Raw genomic sequence first — 22,299 nt, 5'->3', positions numbered from 1 at the left:
ACCTGAGTAAGGTCACAGTGGGAGTGAGCAGGATGTGGAGTATTCTGATTTTAGTCTTATTATTGAAGCATTGTAGACTGTAAACACCTTAATCCAGCTAGGACTCACTATCGGAGGACACACTTGGTAGAAATTCAGATAACGGGGGTTGAATTTTTTTCCATTCAAGAAATATGGAAGGACTAGAGGAACTTTACCTCTGTCTGTTTGTCTTCCTCTCGTCTCTCTCTCATACACAGACCTGGATTGAACAGGATTTTGAGCTTAATTTCATCGGTGACAGTTCAGATCGTGTCAGAAAAGTTTACTAAATTGACTTTCCGGTGCTCCTTGTATTGTTTCTTAATGGGGAAGCCCCGCCCATCTGGCACTTCAAGCAGGTTAAAACAATTGCCAAGAATTACTGGAAAAGACCTTCATCTGTTCCCACACTCTTTCTCTTTCCATCACCACTCCTTTATTCTATGACTCACTGGCCCTTTTTGCTTTTCTGCCATGCCTCCTATCATGCTTTTCCTGTTGCTGCTGCTGTCGTAGAAAAAAAAAACACACACACACATATATCTCCAATTATGGTGATTTTCATGTTTTTACTTGAGCTTGAAGGTCCTTCTTTGGTCTCGTGGCCCTAGCAGAGCCCATGGGACCCATTCTAAACCTTTTAGAAAGTTTAAAAATTGCATGCTTGTCAGTCTGAGAATGAGGCTGTTTGTCTAAATCCCTGAATTGTTTTTTTTTTTTTTTTGTCGAAGAAGGTTTTAACCCTGACAGCAGCACTATATTCTCTGCTGTTCGGAGGGGGGGGAAGAAAAAAAACAGAGAAGCCATGCGGGGCTGGGAACGATTTCAGAGCCATACCACTGTATGGAGCAGGAGTCTGGGGCCTCTGCATTATTGATGAGGCTTTATATAGGCAAACACAACTAAACACAGAGACGCTCCGAGCTCTGCCTCCGAGGACGGGGCGGGGGGGGAAGGAGGCGGGGCGGGGCGGGGGGGGAAGGAGGCGGGGCGGGGCGGGGGGGGAAGGAGGCGAGGCGGGGCGATCCTCAGTTCAGTTTTAGTGTGTTTGCACAGCGCTACAGCAGAGCAGGGGAAGAGATAAAAACACAGTGACACAGTACAACCAGAACCAAATTACTAATGTGCATGGGAGATTAAAAACAAAACCCCCTAAGAGGCTTATAAATCATCTCACCTCGATGAAACAACCAGACAAATGAGTAAATAAACAACAAAAAAAATAGACGAGATGACGAGCAAAGAAATTGATTGGATAACAGAATATAAATGACAACAGGAAATAGCAAATAAAAGAGCATTGATGAAGAAAGGGAAGTCGTGTGTGTGTGTGTGTGTGTGTGTTAGTGCATATATGAGGGTCATTTGTGCAGGAATGTATTTGAAAGTCAATTCGGATGCTTTTCCGTGACTGACGACTCGCCTGACACTATCTGAATTGCCATGATGCAGTAAACCCCACCCGCCTGGTGCTGGAAGCGGGCTAAAACAAACGCCAAGAATTATGTGCAACCGCTATCTGACCCAGGATCTGATATACACCCAGTTCATCTCACTTCCCTCGCTCTTTTTTTTTTTTGTGTAATCGATTGAACCTGCTTTCGTAATAAGTAAGACAGTAAATGTCTCCCCACCGTAGAGAGAGGAGATAAATGGATGCAGGGCGAGAGGCGAGGCGAGGCGGAGGGGTTTATTTTTATTTTATTTATTTTGGTTGAAGAATGCATCTTGTTTTTTGTGTTGCACCACAGGCTGTATTAAAAAAAAACAAAAAAAACACCGAGGTGACTCCAGCAATCGCTCAAACAGCTCGCTCTCGCAAAGTCACCGAGGACGGCTGCTAGCAAAAGAGTGAAACCAAACCACAGCCGCTTCTTTCCACTAGAGGCGACTGGATTTTGCCATGTAAGACTGCCTGACGAAATCAAATATATACTAAAGCATGTGGAGACAAAACTGGAAAATATGTGAAGATATCCACAGTTTGAACAAAGCAACACCTACTCTTAAAACTGACTTATGCCATGGAATTACAACAAATTCCACTGCTTTTTAAAAGATATCAGATTAATTTCTACAGAGTGTATCCACTGTATTTTAGAGATATTACATTTCTAACTTCATGTAATGATCCAAAATTGCTGTATAGAGTTTGGGAAATAAGGTGGAGACCGTTTAGGGAGACTGTTTCTTAACTGGAAGATCCCAAGTTCGATTTCCAGGTTCAGTTCCCACAATAACAAACTAGTGTTGTTTCCTTCATCGACCACGTCTTCAGTCAAAGTGTCCTTCAACAAGACACTGAACCCCTTCCTGCTGACTCTTTGTAGGTCACTCTGTATGAGAGTATCCGTTAAATACCTAAATGGTAAAAGTCTAGCAATTCACTGCCATTTTAACACCGCTGAACTACAAAAAACAACTACTGTTACCAGCTGAAAGTCGAATAATTTGACCACGTCTTTGAGAGAGACCTCAGTCATGTTCAAAACTCTGACATTAAGCAGCATATAGATCTAATTTTGAATCCGATGTTGGTAGTTCGATGTCGCAGGTTTGATCCCTGCAACCGGTGTCCGAAATTTTGGGTCTTTACCAGCAAAAATATTGAATCTACATTTTTCATAGAAGTATGTCAAAGTTTGCAGAAGTTTAGACCTTACCACATTGTGTAGAGAGCCAGTGCAACAGGCAGCCAATCAAGAGACACTGTTCACTGTGCATTGATTTGATTGGCCGTCAGAGAGAGTGTACGGTGGCCAGCAGGGACAAAGTGTGAGAACAGGCAAAGATTAGTTGTCAACTATTAAATTAATCGCCAACTATTTTGATAATCGATTAATCGGTTTGAGTAATTTTTTAAGAAAAATAAGTCAAAATTCTCTGATTCCAGCTTCTTAAATGTGAATATTTTCTGGTTTCTTTACTCCTCTATGACAGTAAACTGAATATCTTTGGGTTGTGGACAAAACAAGACGTTTGAGGACGTCATCTTGGGCTTTGGGAAACACTGATCGACATTTTTCACCATTTTCTGACATTTTATAGACCAAACAACTAATCGATTAATCGAGAAAATAATCGACAGATTAATCGACAATGAAAATAATCGTTAGTTGCAGCCCTAAAAGACTGTATATAAGGGAGGCATTCAAATGTTATCTTCTCAAAAAGTTAGCAGCCAGTGTGGCAGGTGAACATTAAGACAGATTTTAGCAGCATTTGGTGTTTGGCAGTGTCAGACTCTGCCTGAAACAGCCACAGAAAACCCTAGACGAACGCCTAAAATGTCGGTGTAAAATGTGTCTTATCTGTGCAGGGTGGCGTCACAGACTACCAGCCCTGCTCTAGTTTTTGCTAACAAGTCCCTGTTCCCCCAACCTGCCTCCACATCCCATTTGTGCCAACTGCGAAAGTGCAATGTTGCGTCTTGCATCACACTCTAAAGACGGCCCAGTTGACAAGGAGTAAGAACGGGATAATTTGAAGGTAAACGCGAGCAGCTGAGCTCTGACTGGAGCAAGAGCCAAAGACATTACATATGCACAGTGCTGATCTCTGCTTTCAGGTGAAAACCTCACACCTGCTCCTGTCCTTAGCACATATTTTTGTATTTTATTTTATTTTTCTAGCACTTTTCTCGCAGGAGTTTTGTCAGCATACTACGGCTCTGAACCTTGCACTTCTTACTACTGGTAGCTTTTCATGTTTGTGATTCAGGAAGCTTATTCTGGCAGTTGCTCTGGATAAAATGTAAACAAGTCATATAGACAGACACACATAACCACAAATGTATAGACTCAAAAAGCACACAGACATTCACACACACAAGCAAACTACAGTGGGTATTGTGTGGAGTTAACCGGCTTTCTCACATCTAAAGATTGCATGTTTGATTGCCTTGCACACCGAGCATATGAGAAGCACCAAACTTTGAATCGTTTTTTTTTTTCCTCTCAAGACTCCCTCTATAAATTTTACAGCCCGTGAAACGATCTGACGAAATTCAATGTGAAAAACATGCACAACTGTAGAAAATCACACAGAGGGCAAAGTACTTTTTCACGCGCTCTATACCTTCCATCCGTGGCCTGCATATCTGCCACCGGGCCTCCATTCTTCACACGACGGTGTGAAGTGGAGGCAAGGTGGAATTGATTCTGTCTGAGTACATAGACCCACTGCTTTCACATGGAGAGTCCTGGAGTAGGGGCACTTAAACATAACTCCGGCCATTTTCGACCTGGAACCTATTTTCCCATCTTTTTCCATCATGCCGATCGATTCTGACCAAAATCTCATCAATTGCTTCATTACAAAGCTACTTACCTCTTGCTTGCCTTGGTGCGGCTCTCCAATACGATCCTATAGGGCCAATGGACTCCAAAGAATAACCCCAAAAGCATTCAAAGCATGTCTTTTTCAACATATTGATCGCTCACTCATGTTGGTAAAACGATTATAAATGAAAATGATCTGAACTCCTGCATTTCTCATACAGTTTTGACGCTACCTTGGCCATTGCTTTAGCACTGCCTTGTCTACCCTTGTTGGCCGTGCGTCAAGTTCTGCAAAACAAACGAAAGTTGTCAGGTCATCGATAAACTGCAAATGAAATCTATACATTACAGAGTGGGCAATCAGCGTGTTGAAAAAGACTTTGGCCTATGGAGCGTCCATTGGCCCTTTAGGTCATTATTGGAGAGCCACACCCAGGTAAGCAAGACTTGAGTAGCCGTATAGTGAAGCAATTGACGAGATTTTGGTCAGAATCAATCTGCATGATGGGAAATGATGGGGAACAAGGGTTTAGGTCAAAAATGTTATGCAAATTATGTTTTAAATCTCTTCAACCTAGGAGCACCCCAAAAAAGAGAAAGATACTTTTCCTAACATTTCTTGATCTTACATGATCTTACATGATCGTTCACATCAGGGTGCTGTGGCCCTGACATTTGCACTTCTTATTATTATTGGTTGCTTTTACTTTTGCGATCTGGGAATTGAAAATGATCGTACTGTTGCATTCATTGGAAGTCGCTCTGGATAAGAGCGTCCGCTAAATTCCTAAAATGTAACTGTAAACGCAGCCTCTTACCTTTGGGTCCCAGGCTGTTTCAAACTTTCTACTTCTCATGTGGGATCCCACCAGAAACATGCCTATGGCACCATTTTGGATCCTAAACCATAGTTTAGGAAACACTGGTGTCTGGAGTACAAGGAAAAGAGGGGCTTTTCAGGGACAATCCATCACCTGCCTTTTACCTACTTCTATTTCACCCACTAACTGACAGAAAATAGCAATAATTTCTCTGTTTGCCTCTTATGTTCCTCTTCAACAAGCACGCCTTTCACATTATGGTGGAGGTAAGAGCAGTTTAATTGAAGTTGAAACACTCCTGTTGGTTTTTTTCCCTGTTTTTGGGTTTAGAGCTTGGTATGAATTCTCCACCTCAATCCCAGACCACCATTTTGTTATTCTCCTTTCTTTCTCGACAGCGTTTTGTTTACTTGGTTTCGTAACATTTCTGTCTTGGTATTTTTTTTGTGCCTGGGTTTATTGCATGGATGGATGTCCTTTGTGTTCCCTGCTGAAAACGCATTGTGCATGGTGGAAATTGGCCAGCGTGGCTCCGAATGCAGCCCCCTTTTTTGTACGAATGTCCACCTGTGATGTTTGTGTAATTGTATTGTGTGTGATGTGACCCAGTTCTAGAAATTGTATCTGCCGGACCTATAGCTCACCGTTTCCCATGCAGAAAGATGGAGGGGAGATATTGAAATTTGACACGGCAGCATGCTTATATCAGTGTGATATCCAGACAGATGGAGGATGGAGAACAGATATATTTTACTTAAGTAGAAGCATTGCTACTTGAGTTCAGCATTTCTGAGTCAAAAGTAAAAAAAGTTACAGAAATCAGAGTGAGAAGTAAAAGAGAAGCTGAATTTGACGCACTGCTTCTTCAGTTTAGAAATTTTCAAATCGGAGTAAGAGTAAAGCTACATAAATCATTGAGATTACTCAAGAAAAATAAAAGGGTACCTCACTAAATAATACCCAAGCACTTGGTTACTTTTAGGCAAAATTGTGAACCCCCTACATAAAAATTTTGCAAAGTTTTGGCACGAATGGTTGCTTTTTAGCTCATATCAGCAAATTTATAGTATCAGTTATCAGTTTTGGTATTTTGGAATAAAACTATTAACCAAGTGGTAAAAGTAACACTGTGTTATTTTGTCATATTTATGCATAGACTATCAGGACTTGGACACAGGACAAACCAAGCCAGGCCTAAAGGACCAGTTCTGATGTAATAGATGAAGATGTAACCCGATTAGGGTAGGGTGGATGGTTGAGGGTTGGGGAGAATGGCGTGAAGCAGCAGATTTTGTTTTCCCGTTTCCTGTGGTCTGCTGACTAAGTGTAATGCGCCCCGTTTGAGGCCGCGGCGCCCCGTGATCGGACAAGGGATCCGGTGACTCCCCGGGGAGGCCGGGCCGGGCCGGGCCGCCTCGTCAGGCCGAAGCCCGGAAGACAGGCAAGAGTTTCCGGAACAATGCAGACGCAGAGGGAAAGAGAAGAGGGTCCTGCGATAACTCGTTTTTAGACCACGGCATCATCAGAATCATCAGAATTTCAACGGCAAGCACAATACATGTACAGGAATTTGTCTTGGTCACATTTGTGCAGACGCATGGACGCATTGTAACTTGAAACAACGCTGGTATCGAAGGCCAGACCGAGTCCATCGCTGATCATTTTCTCGTCAGAATCGTGGTCAGAATTAGAATCACTTCAATCACCGAGCACAATAAATGTACAGGAATTTGTCTTGGTCATATTTCTGCAGACTTATTGACGACTCGCATTGTAACCTTGAACAATGCTGGTATTGAGAGGCAGACGGAGTCCTTCAGCGATCATTATCTCGTCCACAACATGATCAGAATCCTATTTTGCCAAGCACAACAAATGTACAGGGATTTGTCTCGGTGACACTTGTGCTGACATGCTGATGACTTGCATTGTAACGCCGAACAATGCGACAGCAGAGGAAAAGAAAAGAGAGTACTGCGGTAACTGGTTTCTCGCCCACATCGCCACCAGAATCAATTCAGGAATTTGTCTTGGTGATGTTTGTGTAGACGTATTGATGACTTTGTAAGCAGGAAAATGGCGGCATAGAGTCCGCGACGGTCCTCCGACGATCGTTTTCTTGTCTACATCATGAGCGGAATCAAAACTGCTTTAAATACCAAGCACAAAAAAATGTAAAGGAATTTGTCTTGGTCACATTTCTGCAGACTTATTAACGACGTGCGTGGTAAAATAGAGCGATGCTGGCATACAGGGTGTGACAGAGCGCTTCGATGATCAATTTCTCCTCCAAATCATGATCGTAATCAGACTCACTTATTCTGCAAAGCACAAGCAATAAACAGGAATTTTTCTTTATCAAATTTTTGGAGACTTATTGATGATTTAAACGGTAAAACAACGAGGATGTGAGTGCGTCCTTTGATGATCATTTTCCCGTCCGAATCATAATCAGAATTAGAATCACTTCAATCACCGAGCACAATAAATGTACAGGAATTTGTCTTGGTCATATTTCTGCAGACTTATCGACGACTCGCATTGTAACCTTGAACAATGCTGGTATTGAGAGGCAGACAGAGTCCTTCAGCGATCATTATCTCGTCCACAACATGATCAGAATCCTATTTTGCCAAGCACAACAAATGTACAGGGATTTGTCTCGGTGACACTTGTGCTGACATGCTGATGACTTGCATTGTAACGCCGAACAATGCGACAGCAGAGGAAAAGAAAAGAGAGTACTGCGGTAACTGGTTTCTCTCCCACATCGCCACCAGAATCAATTCAGGAATTTGTCTTGGTGATGTTTGTGTAGACGTATTGATGACTTTGTAACCAGGAAAATGCCGGCATAGAGTCCGCGACGGTCCTCCGACGATCGTTTTCTTGTCTACATCATGAGCGGAATCAAAACCGCTTTAAATACCAAGCACAAAAAAATGTAAAGTAAATTTGTCTTGGTCACATTTCTGCAGACTTATTAACGACGTGCGTGGTAAAATAGAGCGATGCTGGCATACAGGGTGTGACAGAGCGCTTCGATGATCAATTTCTCACGATCCAATCAAATCAGAGCAAAACAATGGCTCTGTATCAAACAGGCGCCTGATTGGTTGCCTGTTCTATCGCTCTACGCAAAGCAGTGGCGTCTAAGATCCTGGTTCTCCGCTGCCTGGATGGTTAAGTAGCGTAACATTTGTTAAAACACACAGGAGTTGTGAGGCCACCAAAAAAGAAAAAAATGAAGATCCGTTGTCTAAATGAGTGAGCAGGTTTTAAATGAAACCTCTCAATCTGCTCTCGTCTCTTTATTGAATGCTTCACACAGTTGAAAGGACACTGTCCACTTCACTTGCAATTAAATAGATTTTATTAGGAACAACATTTTGGTACGAACGACCTGAGGAAACGTTGCTGCTAATAAAATCAATTTAATTGCAAGTGAAGTGGACAGTGTGCCGGAGCTTCTTCCTTTCAGCTGCCGGATTCAAACCTCTCCGACGCACATCTGGTGAACATCCAGGTGTGCAGAAGTTTACTTTAATTTCGGACACCGCCTGTTTCGTAATACCAATTCTCCCTCAGAGCTCAGGCACGTCCGCTGTTAGGACCTCTCCGTAATCCAGCCCCAAAAGCATCGTGGGTAATTTTCCCCGTCATTTGGCTGGCATGCGGTGTGAAGGCGGTGTGTGGAGACAGCAGGTCTGCCTCACAGCCCTCTGTCAGAGAGAAGAGGCTTTAGGCAAACACATCAGTCCCACTCGAATCCTCCGTTCCCCGGCGCTGCGGAGCGGCTCGCCAAATCCCACCAGCCTCTGGCCAACAGCAGAACCGCAGATTGTTTTTCTGCTTTATTTTCTCACAAGGCTTGTTGTGAAATAGGAAATGATAACAAAATATACTTCTCCTGCAACTACTCCTATTACTACAATACTAATAGATTATAAGATTAGATGAAAATTTGATTATTCCCATGGGACAATTGTGTAGCAGAAAATAATTATATATTCATAAAAATAGAACAAATTGAAAGACAATACAACAAATAATTATCACAAATAGAACAAACTGATAACACAACAAACAGAACATTTAAGATGAAGTTACAGCGTCTTCATCTTGCAATACAGAACTCATATTATTGGCTGATATTGATATTGTGCAAACTATTTATAGTAACGGGAATGCTGTCAACGGCGTTGCCAAAGTAGTTTATAAAGGGTCACATTTCAAAACCAACAAGCAACATTGTATGCATTCAATCCATATTGATTTTTGGAGATAATTGCATTGAATGTTGAAACAAAGATATGTAATGCGCAGTAGTTGCAGATAATCATCAGTGCCGACTTTATAACAATCCAGAAGATTACTTAAATTGTCATTATGCAAATAATTCAAAAGCCAGTAACTTCAGAGATTTTATCAACTGGTTTGTGATTTTAAGGAGTCTCAGTGGACGTCACCCCATTGAAAACAAACATGGCCACCAAGCTGGCTCTTTAACAGGTTAATGTCATTAAAGTATAGCTATAGTTTATAGAGTAGAGCTTAGGACAAGCTCCACGCCTCCCAAAAGTCAGCTTGGCAACATTCAGATTTGTCATGGTATCTGATACTTGATTTATTTTTTACTTGGCCTTTAACTAACTTACTTTTCCTTTCCCTACAGGAATCAATAAAGTATCACAACAAATACCAAACATAGAAACAGCATATGGTCGCTTTTCAGGAGCCAAGAAAAACAGCCTTGTTTGTAGCCTGATCTCAAGGCATTTTTGACATTATCAAAAGCATTTTTGAAAGCATTTCATGAACCCAAGAGGTCAGAGAATTTTCTCAACCCATAGAGCAACATGTCGTCCTTTAGTTGAAGTCAAAACATGTAAATGAGCAAAATTAGAGTTAACAAGGTTTTCACACGACAACAGCGAGCAGATAAACAAGATACAGCAATGCACACGAGCAAAAATAGAGTCAAGATGTGATAAAGGCATAAAGTGCAGAGTTGGAATTCAGTGCATGAGCCAAACCATCTGGGGAAGTCGGTGCGCCTGCACTTCAAAGTCAAACAGCAGTAACTGCTTTTTTGTGCTAAAGGTCAAAGTTCATGACCTGGGTTTAGATTTCATAGCAACAAAAATTCTGCCCATGAATGCCATTAAAAGACATACGATCCACTTCTGTAGCAACAATAATTTTGTCAGGACAGGCGATAAAAGCCGAAGTTAGTTTTCTCAGTTTCACTTCTCATGCAGTTTGGCTTTGTGGAGTATAAGTGCTGCAGTTCATTAATGGGTTTTTCAGAGATTCAGTCCTTGGTCTACAGAAGGGCCGAAGGGCGACAATAAAATATGCAGAGGTAGTGTGTGTGTGTGTGTGTGTGTGTGTGTGTGTGTGTCTGTCTGTGTGCAAATGTACTAACAGTTTGAGGGGATTTTATTCCTCGCACCACAGAAGAGAAAGCAGCGGTGTGCGTGCGATTTCCATCTATTAAGACTTGTTTATCACCGCTGCCGGATGAAAACCTTGTAACAAAAAGCTTAAAAACCGCCTGGTTTCCAGACTGACAAGCGTGCCCTTTTGAAATATTATCATGGGTTTTGAACGAGTCCCATGAGCCCTAGGGTCACGAAACTCGCTCTACCTTATCAAGCACCTTGTAAGGCTTCAGTTCATGTAAAAACATGAACATCGCCCAAATTGCAGTCAGGAGTTTTTTGTTGTTTTTTTTTTACTGACAGCAGCAATAGAGAGAAAGAAGTATAGCCAAGATATTACAGCAGTCCTGAAACACTTATCTGGTTTCATCAAAGGCTATCAGTCATGTGCTACTCTTTCTCCTCTACCTTTTATCCTTTGGAAATGTGATTCCCTCACTGCGTGTTTCTCTTTAACCTTCCCCTCTCTCTCTCTCTCTCTCTCTCTCCCTCTGTGTCTCTCTATCCTCGCTCTCCCTCTGTCCTTCTCTGTAAAGTCACATGTGAAAGTGATCAGCTTTAATCCCGGTCACCAGCTGTCTTTAACCTACTTTAGATTCGGAGCGCCTGGCTTTCTTGCTTTCACTTTGTTTACGTGGGATTAGCCGCGCACGCACACACAGGCTTGACCTGCCAGGGTTAGACAAGGTTGCTCTTTCATGTTTTTTGTTTTTTTTTAACCGTTTATTCGTTTTAATCAGTCATCTTAATCAGCGGTTAAGCTCTTTTTCATCCCCACCCTGCTGCACATTCATACAGTTGCACACTTTCAAACCTGGAAGCTGCCCAGTACAACCGCAGCCTTCTGCTGTTGGCTTTAACGAGCAGCTCTACTGAAGCTGTTTGGGGGGATTATGTGCCTTGCTCAAGGGTAGTTGCTGAAAAAGGGGGAGCGCATTTCAAACTGGCAACCTTCCAGTTTACGAGCCCGCTTCTTTAAACTCCAGGCAAACGCAGCCCAAAGGGATTTTTAATTGAATTGAAAATGAATTGACCTCAACCGCGCTTCGTACACTTTATATCCTCACTGCCAGTAAAACTTAACGGTAATAATAAAACTTAAATATGTAGTGTCTCCAAAGTGCTTTAACAGTCAAATAAAAGCAAACATCAAACTCGTATAATAAATAAGGCAAGTAAAAACAACAAGGCACCGCAGGAGAAAAGGGTAAAAAGTTGTATAAAAGAGTATATGAGCAGAAATAACAGGACAAAAGACATCACATAAAGGATGATGCTGATTCTGCTGATCTAAGCTCTTCTGGCAGGTTGTTCCAGAAACAAAAACCAAAAGCCAGAACCTTTATTCTGAAGCCTAGACTGCTTTAAAGGTCCCGTATCATACAAGACTATTTTCCCTTTCCCTTTCATATCTAAGCATTTTAGGATTGTCTAATCTAATGGAAGAAATCTGCTCCCGTTTTTCCATAGATTCCTTATTTAAAAATCACGTGACTTCTACAAGCCGTTTTGATTGGCAGGCCTTATAGTGACATCACTCAGGACCGACAGGGTGATTAGCCACGCCCACTCAACCTAGTCTCATTTGCTAGCCCAGGCAGCCAATCAGAGCAGCGGCTCATTAGCATAAACTCGACACCCACAATGGAGACACTGAGAGGCTGGAACACTACAAAAGCTGGATTTAGGTGTTTTTTGTTTTTTTTTGCTATACACTTAACCTTTTTTAAAATATGGGACCTTTGATGTGCTGCTAAAGAAGCAACTAAAGAATAACGCCTATCTTCTGTCTTTTTTTTCTTTTCTCTTCCCCTTCTTTTTTCTTCGTCCAGGACCCCGGACTCTCGCCCCCGTCCCCGGTCCTGGGACAGAAGCCGCTGCAGCTGATCGAGGTGAAAGCCAGGGGGCGCTTCGGCTGCGTGTGGAAGGCCCAGCTGCTGAACGAATACGTGGCTGTTAAGATCTTCCCTATCCAGGTATTAGACTGGACACTGTGCCTCCCCTGACCTCTGACCTCTGACCACTCTGGTGCATATGCCTTTGTCTAATGACTGTAAACAGATGAGTCCATGTTGGAGCTGATTGTTCTCCTCTATCTCACTCCAGTAGTATTGTTAGTTCTAGTGTTTCTCCACATTAAGACTACATTTCCCATCAGCCCCGTTGCTTCCTGCCCCCCCCTCCCCCTTCCAACATGTTGGAAGTGATTTCTCCATCTTCCTTTCCCTCCTTCCACCATCTGCTGCCAGAAACTCTTTCAGCTTTAGCTCCGTTTGCTCTGGAAGAACAGAACCTCTTCCTGTTTTGTGCCGTAAAGCGATCCAGCAGATTTCCCTCCAGATCCACCAGGTGGAGAAACTATGGAGGATGCAGAGTAGAGGCTGAGAGACAGGCTGACAGGCTGCTCACTGACGGTCTGGTTTGTTTACAGTAATTATACTAATGTCTCAAAATTAATGTGGTGATGATTTATTGATGTTGAGAGGTGGTGGTTGTTTTGTGGTTGATACTTAACTTACTACACCCCCGGAGCTGCAGTAATTCGTTATACTACTTGTCTCATATCTTTTCTCTCTCTCCCCCAAGATTGGCGATAGTGTCCTCTTACCTTTATATAAATCAGTATAACCAAACTGTGTTGATGTCCGATGATCTTGACATCTTTTTTGCTCAATAAAATCAAAAGTAGTGGGAATGCCTCCACTCAGAGAAAGTAATCTTTTCTACCATTTCTAATCTAAGTTAGCTTAATGTGGGAAGACGACGACAAAAACAAATCAGGGGATGGGGATAATCATTTGTTTAAATGCGCTGAGATGATGTCATTCAACCCATTTGATGAGATTTTGTCTCTCGGACCCAAACCTGAGAATATTTTTATTGTCAGATATGATTTTGTCCAGAACTCCATGACTGTCTGTATTGTAGGTAGAGAGATAACAGAGAAACTATGATCACAACAGTCATTCTTCTACATTCTCTAACTGTGTTAACTTCTTGTAAATGAAATAATGCTGAAGTTTAATAAGTCATACATTTTTGCTGGGGGACCTCCTGGAACCCCCTCAATGACCCCTGGTGGTCCCCGGACCCCACGTTGAGAACCACTGCATACATTACTAGTGACTGGGAAAAGTAATCGTAACTGAGCAATGGTTTCTACCGCTGGTTTAATACAGAGGGAATCACAGAGAGTGTTGTGACCAAGGTGGTGCTACTAACTATCTCTCCCTCTCTCTCTCTCTCTCTCTCTCTCTCTCTCTCTCTCCCTCTCCCCCTCTCTCTCTCTCTCTCCCTCTCTCTCTCCCTCTCTCCCTCTCTCTCTCTCCCCCTCTCCCTCTCTCTCTCTCTCCCAGGACAAGCTGTCATGGCAGAACGAGTATGAGATCTACAGCGTGAGCGGCATGAAGCACGACAACATCCTCCACTTCATCGGCGTGGAGAAGAGGAACAACAACCTGGACATGGAGCTGTGGCTCATCACCACCTACCATGACAAGGTGCGGTACCTGCCTCCGCCCGGGGGGGTTTCCACCTGGCTCCGCCCAAACCACGAGGGGCTTTTAACCTTAGTTAACACTTTTTGCCTGGTTTGCGTTCTTGAACACATCCCTGCAAGCAGAAGTGGTTGCACACTTAAACGAAAACTAGGTCTGGGCGATACGGTTGAAATCAATATCACGATAATCATAAGGAGTTTTTTCGATGTCTATATATATATGACCATATGGCTCAGGTATGCAAAATGATCAATAAATCAAATTATTGTTCATCCCATTGAACCGAGTGGTAAAGGTGTGATGTCCAACAAAACTGAAAAATCTTAAAATAATAACCAGATTTTTACATAAAATTAGCTTGTTATCATCAGTTTAGACAGCAGAATTGTGTGTCATGATATTCTAAAATCACATTATGATTCCACTGAAAGACGATAAACGATAATGTTGAAGTACCGAAAATGTTCTCGGCAAACCAAGGCAGCAAACCAAATGGTAAACAGTGGAAAGTAAGGCTGGAAAAAAAACACTTATCGCGATAATTTTGTCCCATTTGTCACAATAACGATAAATACAACAATAATTATTTTAAAAAATTGATGTAATTGTTCCCTCAGTAAGAAGACTTCTTAGATTTCTGCTATTTCAAGAAAAACGGGCTGATTGTGGAAATTAAAAAGACATTTTTTTTCACTTAAAGTATTACTTTTTTTTTTTTTTTTTTTTTTACTATCCTACCACTAGTAGATTATAGGTTTATACGTTTAAAAGCTTGTACAGTTGAGATCTAAACAACACGTGGTGCCATGGCTGGGAAGGGAGGGGAACCTTTTTGTTTTTGTTTTGTTTTGTTTTTTTCGGAGCAGTTTGGGTTGAAGTGCGTCGCCTGAGTGCCTCGGTGCTTTGAGGGTCATTACTGAGGGAGCGGAGAGCATTTCTTTGACGCTTCACTGCCCTGAATCATTTTGAATACATAAAAAATACAATTGAGTCCCTCATCAAAAACATCATTATTTTGTAAGCAGGTGTCAACAATAACCGGTATTACTATATATCACAGTAAAAAAAAACAATAACAGTTATGATACCGGCCCTAATTTTTATTACCAAACTTTTGTGAGACTCATTGGACTTCATTTATTTTAGATGCTGTTATTTGGATTTCCATGTGTTGTTTAAAACTATCCTTATTTTTTAAAGAAATATTTGATATGCTCTATAGACTTATATTAAAACACGTTTAAAAAAAGATAAATGTTTTGTGATCGATATGATAAATTCGTTTTTTAAGTAATTGAAGGCATATTACAGTACTGCTTCTAAGGTTTTCATCTTTTATTTGATTCTGTCAAACGCCTCATCCCTCAGTTTGGATTGAAACTCCACTCAGCTGCTGGTTAGCGGCTGTAAAAGTGATTTTTCAAACAATCGCTCCCTCGTCGTGAGCGCCGACGGCTGATTTAAGCCTCGGTGTTTGATTGGTCTAAGTGGCTCTGTGCAGGGGGATTGTGGGTATCTGTAGTGTATGAAGGGTCCCACCTTATAGGTCGCATGCACCTCCAAATAAACACTTGCACTTCCTTTCATTCTCTCGGACGTTGCGCAGGTATTTGCCAGCAGTTGTGTCTCAAAAGGAAGCCATCCGATTGGTCAGTTGTACCAAACAGAAATATAACACTCTGATTCGCTGTTTAAAAACACTAAAAACACTGATTGTACAGAAGTGTTCATGGCAGGAGTGTCACATGTGCAGTGAGGCGTTTATTCTACAAGCTGAACTTCTGTAGCTGCTGCCTGCCCTCTAGTGGTCTTTCACTGAAACTACAACTACTTTGTCCTCACCAGGAGAGAGACCTGCAACATGTTGAGTTGGGGAAATATACGAGATCAAAGCAAATCAAACGCACACAACTTGAGCATTTAACGTGTACGTATATGTCTTCAAATGAGACCAATACATAAATAAGAGAGTTGCTCAGCATTCGAGCTTATGGAGAAATCTGCTGGCAGCTGATAAAGACCAGGCGTGCTCAGCAAAGCTTCCCCAAATAAAGATGAAAGAACAGTAATCAGACACAACAATAACAAGCAGGTGAATATGAGTGAATTGCATTTATCAGAACTGCATTATTCACCAAGAGCAAATAAAAGGACAGGAATTTGTCGGGTGACATCAGGCGAGAGACGATATCAGCAACTAACGGAGTGAAATAAGTTCATTACAAGACATTGAATAGGCAGCAGACGATACATTTTCACTGCTTTTATTATACAAGACTATAGAACTGAAATGTCAGCCTCCAGAATTACATTTCCTGTTCAATTTGATATAGGGATGAGGAGAAGAAAGTCATTGCAAATGAGTAATCATAATTATTATATATTATTATGTTATTATATTATTTAGTTACCACTGTTGAAAATGAGGGAAAGAGAATCGATGATGTCACTTGCAATGCTGTGAGGGATGACTGGTTCATTTCCATGTGCGGTCTTCTAGCTTTTCATATATACACATTTTTCTTTATTTTTACTATTTTCCACATTTTAGAATAACAGGAAAAACATCAAAACTGTGAAATAACACAAATGGAATTATGCAGCGACTAAAAAAAGTGTTAAACAAGTCAAAACTATCTTATATTTTAGATTCTTTGCCTTGATGGAAAGGAAAAGGCTTTGGAAAGAAATTCATACATAGGATCAACTTCACTATTTATATTTGTCTAAGAAACTCATTTCAAGCATTTAAGCAGAAGCCTTTAGATCAGAGTGGCTTTAAGAGAATGAAACAGAACATTCAGTCAGGTGGTCCAGACCGGTGACTGGTCTCTGTCTCTGGTCTCTGGTCCCTGCAGGGCTCGCTGACGGACTACCTGAAGGCCAACGTGGTGTCGTGGAACGAGCTCTGCCTCATCGCCCAGACGACGGCCCGCGGCCTGGCCTACCTCCACGAGGACGTCCCGGGACACAAGGACGGACACAAGCCCTCCATCGCCCACAGGTACGGGGGCGGGGCTTCGGGTTCGGCCCAGATGTCACGATCAATAATATAGTTTCAGTGGGAGAGCTCCGTTTTTCTGATTGTCTTCAGGAAATGTGGAACCACTTTAGATCAAAAATGTACCTGTTTTTATATGTTTTTATTTTAATCTTACATATATATTGTTTATTTTTATTTTAAATTTGAATGTTCCCATTTTATTCTACTCTTATATACATTGTCTATTTTTATTTTTTATGTTTATTTATGACCTGGTCCTCTCTTTTTTGGTTGTTTCATTCCAGTGCATTTTTTGTGTGTTGTGAAGCATGTGCTAGTTAATGTGCTATACAGATAAAGTTTGATTGATTGATTGATTGATTGGTGAGTAGGAGTAGATGTTTTGAAATACATGCTTTGTGGCAAGGGGATTTGTTATATTGAAGACATTTTCCTTGCAGCTGGCATTGATCAACAACACTTGCAATCCCCCGCTTACATTATGGTTATTTTATGGTTATTTTATGGTTATTTATGGTTATTTTGTGCAAGGAGGCAGTAAAATATCACTGACTGTTCCTTTAACTTGTTCCCTTTCCGTCTCTCAGGGACATCAAGAGCAAGAACGTCCTGCTGAAGAGCAACCTGACCGCCTGCGTCGCCGACTTCGGCCTCGCGCTCAAGTTTGAGGCCGGAAAATCAGCCGGAGACACACATGGACAGGTACGCTCATGTAGAGACACACCTGAACAGGTACGCTCGCTGTCCACACACCTGTCAGAGACACACATGGACAGGTACGCTCATGTAGAGACACACATGGACAGGTACGCTCACTGTCCACACACCTGTAGAGACACACCTGGACAGGTACGCTCATGTAGAGACACACATGGACAGGTACGCTCACTGTCCACACACCTGTAGAGACACACCTGGACAGGTACGCTCATGTAGAGACACACATGGACAGGTACGCTCGCTGTCCACACACCTGTCAGAGACACACATGGACAGGTACGCCCGCTGTCCACACACCTGTAGAGACACACCTGGACAGGTACGCTCATGTAGAGACACACATGGACAGGTACGCTCACTGTCCACACACCTGTCAGAGACACACATGGACAGGTACGCCCGCTGTCCACACACCTGTAGAGACACACCTGGACAGGTACGCTCACTGTCCACACACCTGTCAGAGACACACATGGACAGGTACGCTCATGTAGAGACACACATGGACAGGTACGCTCGCTGTCCACACACCTGTAGAGACACACCTGGACAGGTACGCCCGCTGTCCACACACCTGTAGAGACACACCTGGACAGGTACGCCCGCTGTCCACACACCTGTAGAGACACACCTGGACAGGTACGCCCGCTGTCCACACACCTGTAGAGACACACCTGGACAGGTACGCCCGCTGTCCACACACCTGTAGAGACACACCTGGACAGGTACGCCCGCTGTCCACACACCTGTAGAGACACACACCTGTAGAGACACACCTGGACAGGTACGCTCACTGTCCACACACCTGTCAGAGACACACATGGACAGGTACGCTCATGTAGAGACACACATGGACAGGTACGCTCGCTGTCCACACACCTGTAGAGACACACCTGGACAGGTACGTCACCATCAACAATACTGAGGTGTGACAATACTCCACGAACGCCTGTAGGTGGCAGCGTGGTGCCGAAGAAGTCTGGAAAAGTCTGGAAAACGAATAGAAGCAAAAAAAAAAAAAAAAAAGCAAAGAAATGAGCAGTGTTGGCCCGCCTGGCGCCCAGTCAGCCGACAGATCCACAGGTGGAGGTGGCACCAGATTTGTCCCCTCTATTCTTCATCTCACTTCATTTTTGACTCATAACGAGGCAAAGTTTCACTACAATTTTGTTTTAATATGAATCAGAGTTTTACTCTTTCTACACTAGTGATTCTCAACCTTTCTCATATTAAGAGCCCCTACTTTAGTCCACATTAGAGCCACATTAGAACCCCCATTTGATGAGGTTTTGTCTCTCAGACCCAAATCTGAGAATATTTTTATTGTCAGATATGATTTTGTCCAGAACTCCATGACTGTCTGTATTGCAGGTAGAGAGATAACAGAGAAACTATGATCAGAACAGTCATTCTTCTACATTCTCTAATTGTGTTAACTTCTTGTAAATGAAATAATGCTGAAGTTTAACAATTCATCAGTTTGCTGGGGACCTCCTGGAACCCCCTCAAGGACCCCCGGTGGTCCCCGGACCCCACATTGAGCACCACTGCTACAGTACTGTGCAAAAGTCTTAGGCACCCTAGATTTTTTGTATAAATTTTGTCTTAAATGTTTATTTGTTTTCTGCATTAGCGTGTCATGGGGCTGCTGTTTATAGTAATTTTTTTTATATTTAGAAACTTTATGGATTTTTCTTATATGTGCCTAAGACTTCTGCACAGTAGTGTATAATGGTAAATGCGCTGAGATGATGTCATTTGAACTGATTTGCTGTTTCGCCAACGAAGCAACAACATCCATCGCTGACGAGCATCACTTTCCACCCTGTCAGCCCGTCCATGAGCTTTTTCCTCCCGCCTGCTTTCCTTTGTGCTCCTCTTCATGACCTTGTCCCGATGCTGACCTCTGACCTCTGACCCCGCCGGCTGCAGGTGGGCACGCGGCGTTACATGGCCCCGGAGGTCCTGGAGGGCGCCATCAACTTCCAGCGCGACTCCTTCCTGCGCATCGACATGTACGCCATCGGCCTCGTCCTCTGGGAGCTCGCCTCGCGATGCACCGCCGCAGACGGTGAGAGAGAGAGAGAGAGAGGGAGAGAGGGAGAGAGAGAGAGAGAGAGGGAGGGAGAGAGAGAGGGAGGGAGAGAGAGAGAGAGAGAGAGAGAGAGAGAGAGAGAGAGAGAGAGAGGGAGAGAGAGAGAGACAGAGAGAGGGAGAGAGAGAGAGAGAGACAGACAGAGAGAGAGACAGAGAGAGACAGAGAGAGAGAGACAGATTGAGAGAGAGCGAGAGAGAGAGAGAGACAGAGAGAGAGACTGAGAGAGAGAGAGAGAGAGACTGACAGAGAGAGAGAGAGAGAGACTGACAGAGAGAGAGAGAGAGAGACAGAGAGAGAGAGACTGACAGAGAGAGAGAGAGACAGAGAGAGAGACTGAGAGAGAGAGAGAGAGACTGACAGAGAGAGAGAGAGAGACTGACAGAGAGAGAGAGAGAGAAAGAGAGAGAGAGAAAGACAGACAGAGAGAGAGAGACTGACAGAGAGAGAGAGAGAGAGACAGAGAGAGAGAGAGAGAGAGACTGACAGAGAGAGAGAGAGAGAGAGACTGACAGAGAGAGAGAGAGACTGACAGACAGAGAGAGAGAGACAGACAGACAGAGAGAGAGAGAAAGAGAGAGAGAGAAAGACAGACAGAGAGAGAGAGACATTTTTTGGGACAAATACAAACATTGAAACATTGACGTTCAACAGCAGCTTGCACGTATTAACGATGGCTAATTTGACTGTGTGTGCGTGTGCGTGTGCGTGTGTGTGTGTGCGTGCGTGCGCGTGTGTGTGTGTGTGTGTGTGTGTCCCACCAGGCCCGGTGGATGAGTACATGCTGCCGTTCGAGGAGGAGGTGGGTCAGCACCCGTCTCTGGAGGACATGCAGGAGGTCGTCGTCCACAAGAAGCTGCGGCCCTGCCTGAGGGACTGCTGGCAGAAACACACGGTGAGCCGCGAGCCGACCGTTTCACCACATCACAGAGAGACCGTCCTGTAACCGCACGGTCACGGGTTCGACTCCCACGGTCGCCAATCGAAATGTCCTCGAACGGGACATCAGGGTATCCGCACGTCCTGAAAAAGCCTGCAAAAGTCTTAAAGGTCCCATATGGTGTAAAGCAGGACTCCCTCTCCTCTGTGATGATAAAGGAGTTGGATGTGTATCTAAACATGGTGAATGTATCAAAACTAAATCCACACAATCCATATTAGAAAAGCGAGCCTCTAAACGAGCCGTTTGGACTTCCGTAACTTTGTGGCGTCACAAAGGTTCGCTCATTATCATTTCTGTAAGAAATAATAGACTAACAAAGTGTTTTTTTCAAAGCGGTCGAGCGGTCGTCATCGTTTATTACCGGAGAGTTTTCCCTACCTGTAGCCGCCGGGCCGCGGCGTCTCACGTTTCACTCTGGAAACGGTTAGCCAATCACAACAGAGGGGTCGTTAATATTAATGAGCCTTAAAGACACGGAGACAGAAACGGCCTGTTCTTGGTAAGGCTCAGAGAGATGCTGGAAAATGAACGTGGAGAAATGGATTGAGAGTGTTTTTGGTTCATGACACCACACGAGGGCTGAACGATTTTGAAAAAATATCTAATTGCGATTATTTTGACTGATATTGCAATTGCGATATGATTTGCGATATTAGAGGGAATGATAATTTTTACATCATTATTCTCATTTTCATTGAAAAACGTATTAAAATGATTATGGTGTGATTTTTGCGGGGATCTGTACCAAACAAAGATGTTTTCTTAAGTCTGTAGAATATGATGTGTAGGCCAGGACATCTCTGCAGCACGACAATATTTAATTTAAAATGGTATTTTGACACATTTCACCTTTAACAAATATTGCGCCTCCTACGATTTGAAAATTGCAGTAGGCCATATTGCGATTTCGTTAAAATTTCGATTAATTGTTCAGCCCTACACCACACACACAACTTTGAATGGACCTCAAGACACAAAGTAAAACTGTGGAAAGTGGAATATGGGACCTTTAAAAAGTCTGAAAAAGTCTTAAAGTTTCCACATTTAAGGTCTTAAAGTGTATTTTATCTCATTGTCTAGTGAGTGAAATAAAAGTGAAATTAAACTATTTATATTAACATGTTTGTTAAGGAGTCTGCCACTCTTGTGTTGTGATGATGGATGATGTTTCAGACGGACTGAGCGGCCCCGCTCTAACAGGAAGTGCGTTTCTCTCGGCGTCCCTCAGGGTCTGGCCATGCTGTGCGAAACCATCGAGGACTGCTGGGACCACGAGGCCGAGGCCCGCCTGTCCGCCGGCTGCGTGGAGGAGCGCGTCGGCCAGATGCAGCGCCACGCCCCCGCCGTCGGCCCCGAGGAGATCGTCACCGTCGTCACCATGGTGACCAACGTGGACCTGCCGCCCAAGGAGTCCAGCCTATGATCTGCCGGCGGATTCTCTCGCCGAGTCGGATCGACGCGCGGGGGACGA

At 43.3% G+C, this 22,299-nt stretch overlaps 1 protein-coding gene across 1 annotated transcript in view; it reads left to right on the top strand.

Annotated features, from left to right (window-relative positions):
* The window catches only part of acvr2ab (activin A receptor type 2Ab), a 52,771-nt gene extending 30,472 nt beyond the window's left edge, over positions 1 to 22,299 (top strand). Inside the window, exons 5-11 of the mRNA XM_078291028.1 lie at positions 12,399 to 12,542; positions 13,923 to 14,066; positions 16,925 to 17,070; positions 17,658 to 17,772; positions 19,723 to 19,861; positions 20,650 to 20,780; positions 22,057 to 22,299. Coding sequence (XP_078147154.1) covers positions 12,399 to 12,542; positions 13,923 to 14,066; positions 16,925 to 17,070; positions 17,658 to 17,772; positions 19,723 to 19,861; positions 20,650 to 20,780; positions 22,057 to 22,251 — 1,014 coding nt within the window. The 3' untranslated portion in view covers positions 22,252 to 22,299. The remainder of the gene's footprint in view (positions 1 to 12,398; positions 12,543 to 13,922; positions 14,067 to 16,924; positions 17,071 to 17,657; positions 17,773 to 19,722; positions 19,862 to 20,649; positions 20,781 to 22,056) is intronic.

Source organism: Centroberyx gerrardi, chromosome 21, assembly GCF_048128805.1.
Source record: "Centroberyx gerrardi isolate f3 chromosome 21, fCenGer3.hap1.cur.20231027, whole genome shotgun sequence".
NCBI lineage: Eukaryota > Metazoa > Chordata > Actinopteri > Beryciformes > Berycidae > Centroberyx > Centroberyx gerrardi.
The sequence above is the reverse complement of the archived record's forward strand: the minus strand, read 5'-3'. Positions and strand labels throughout refer to the sequence as shown.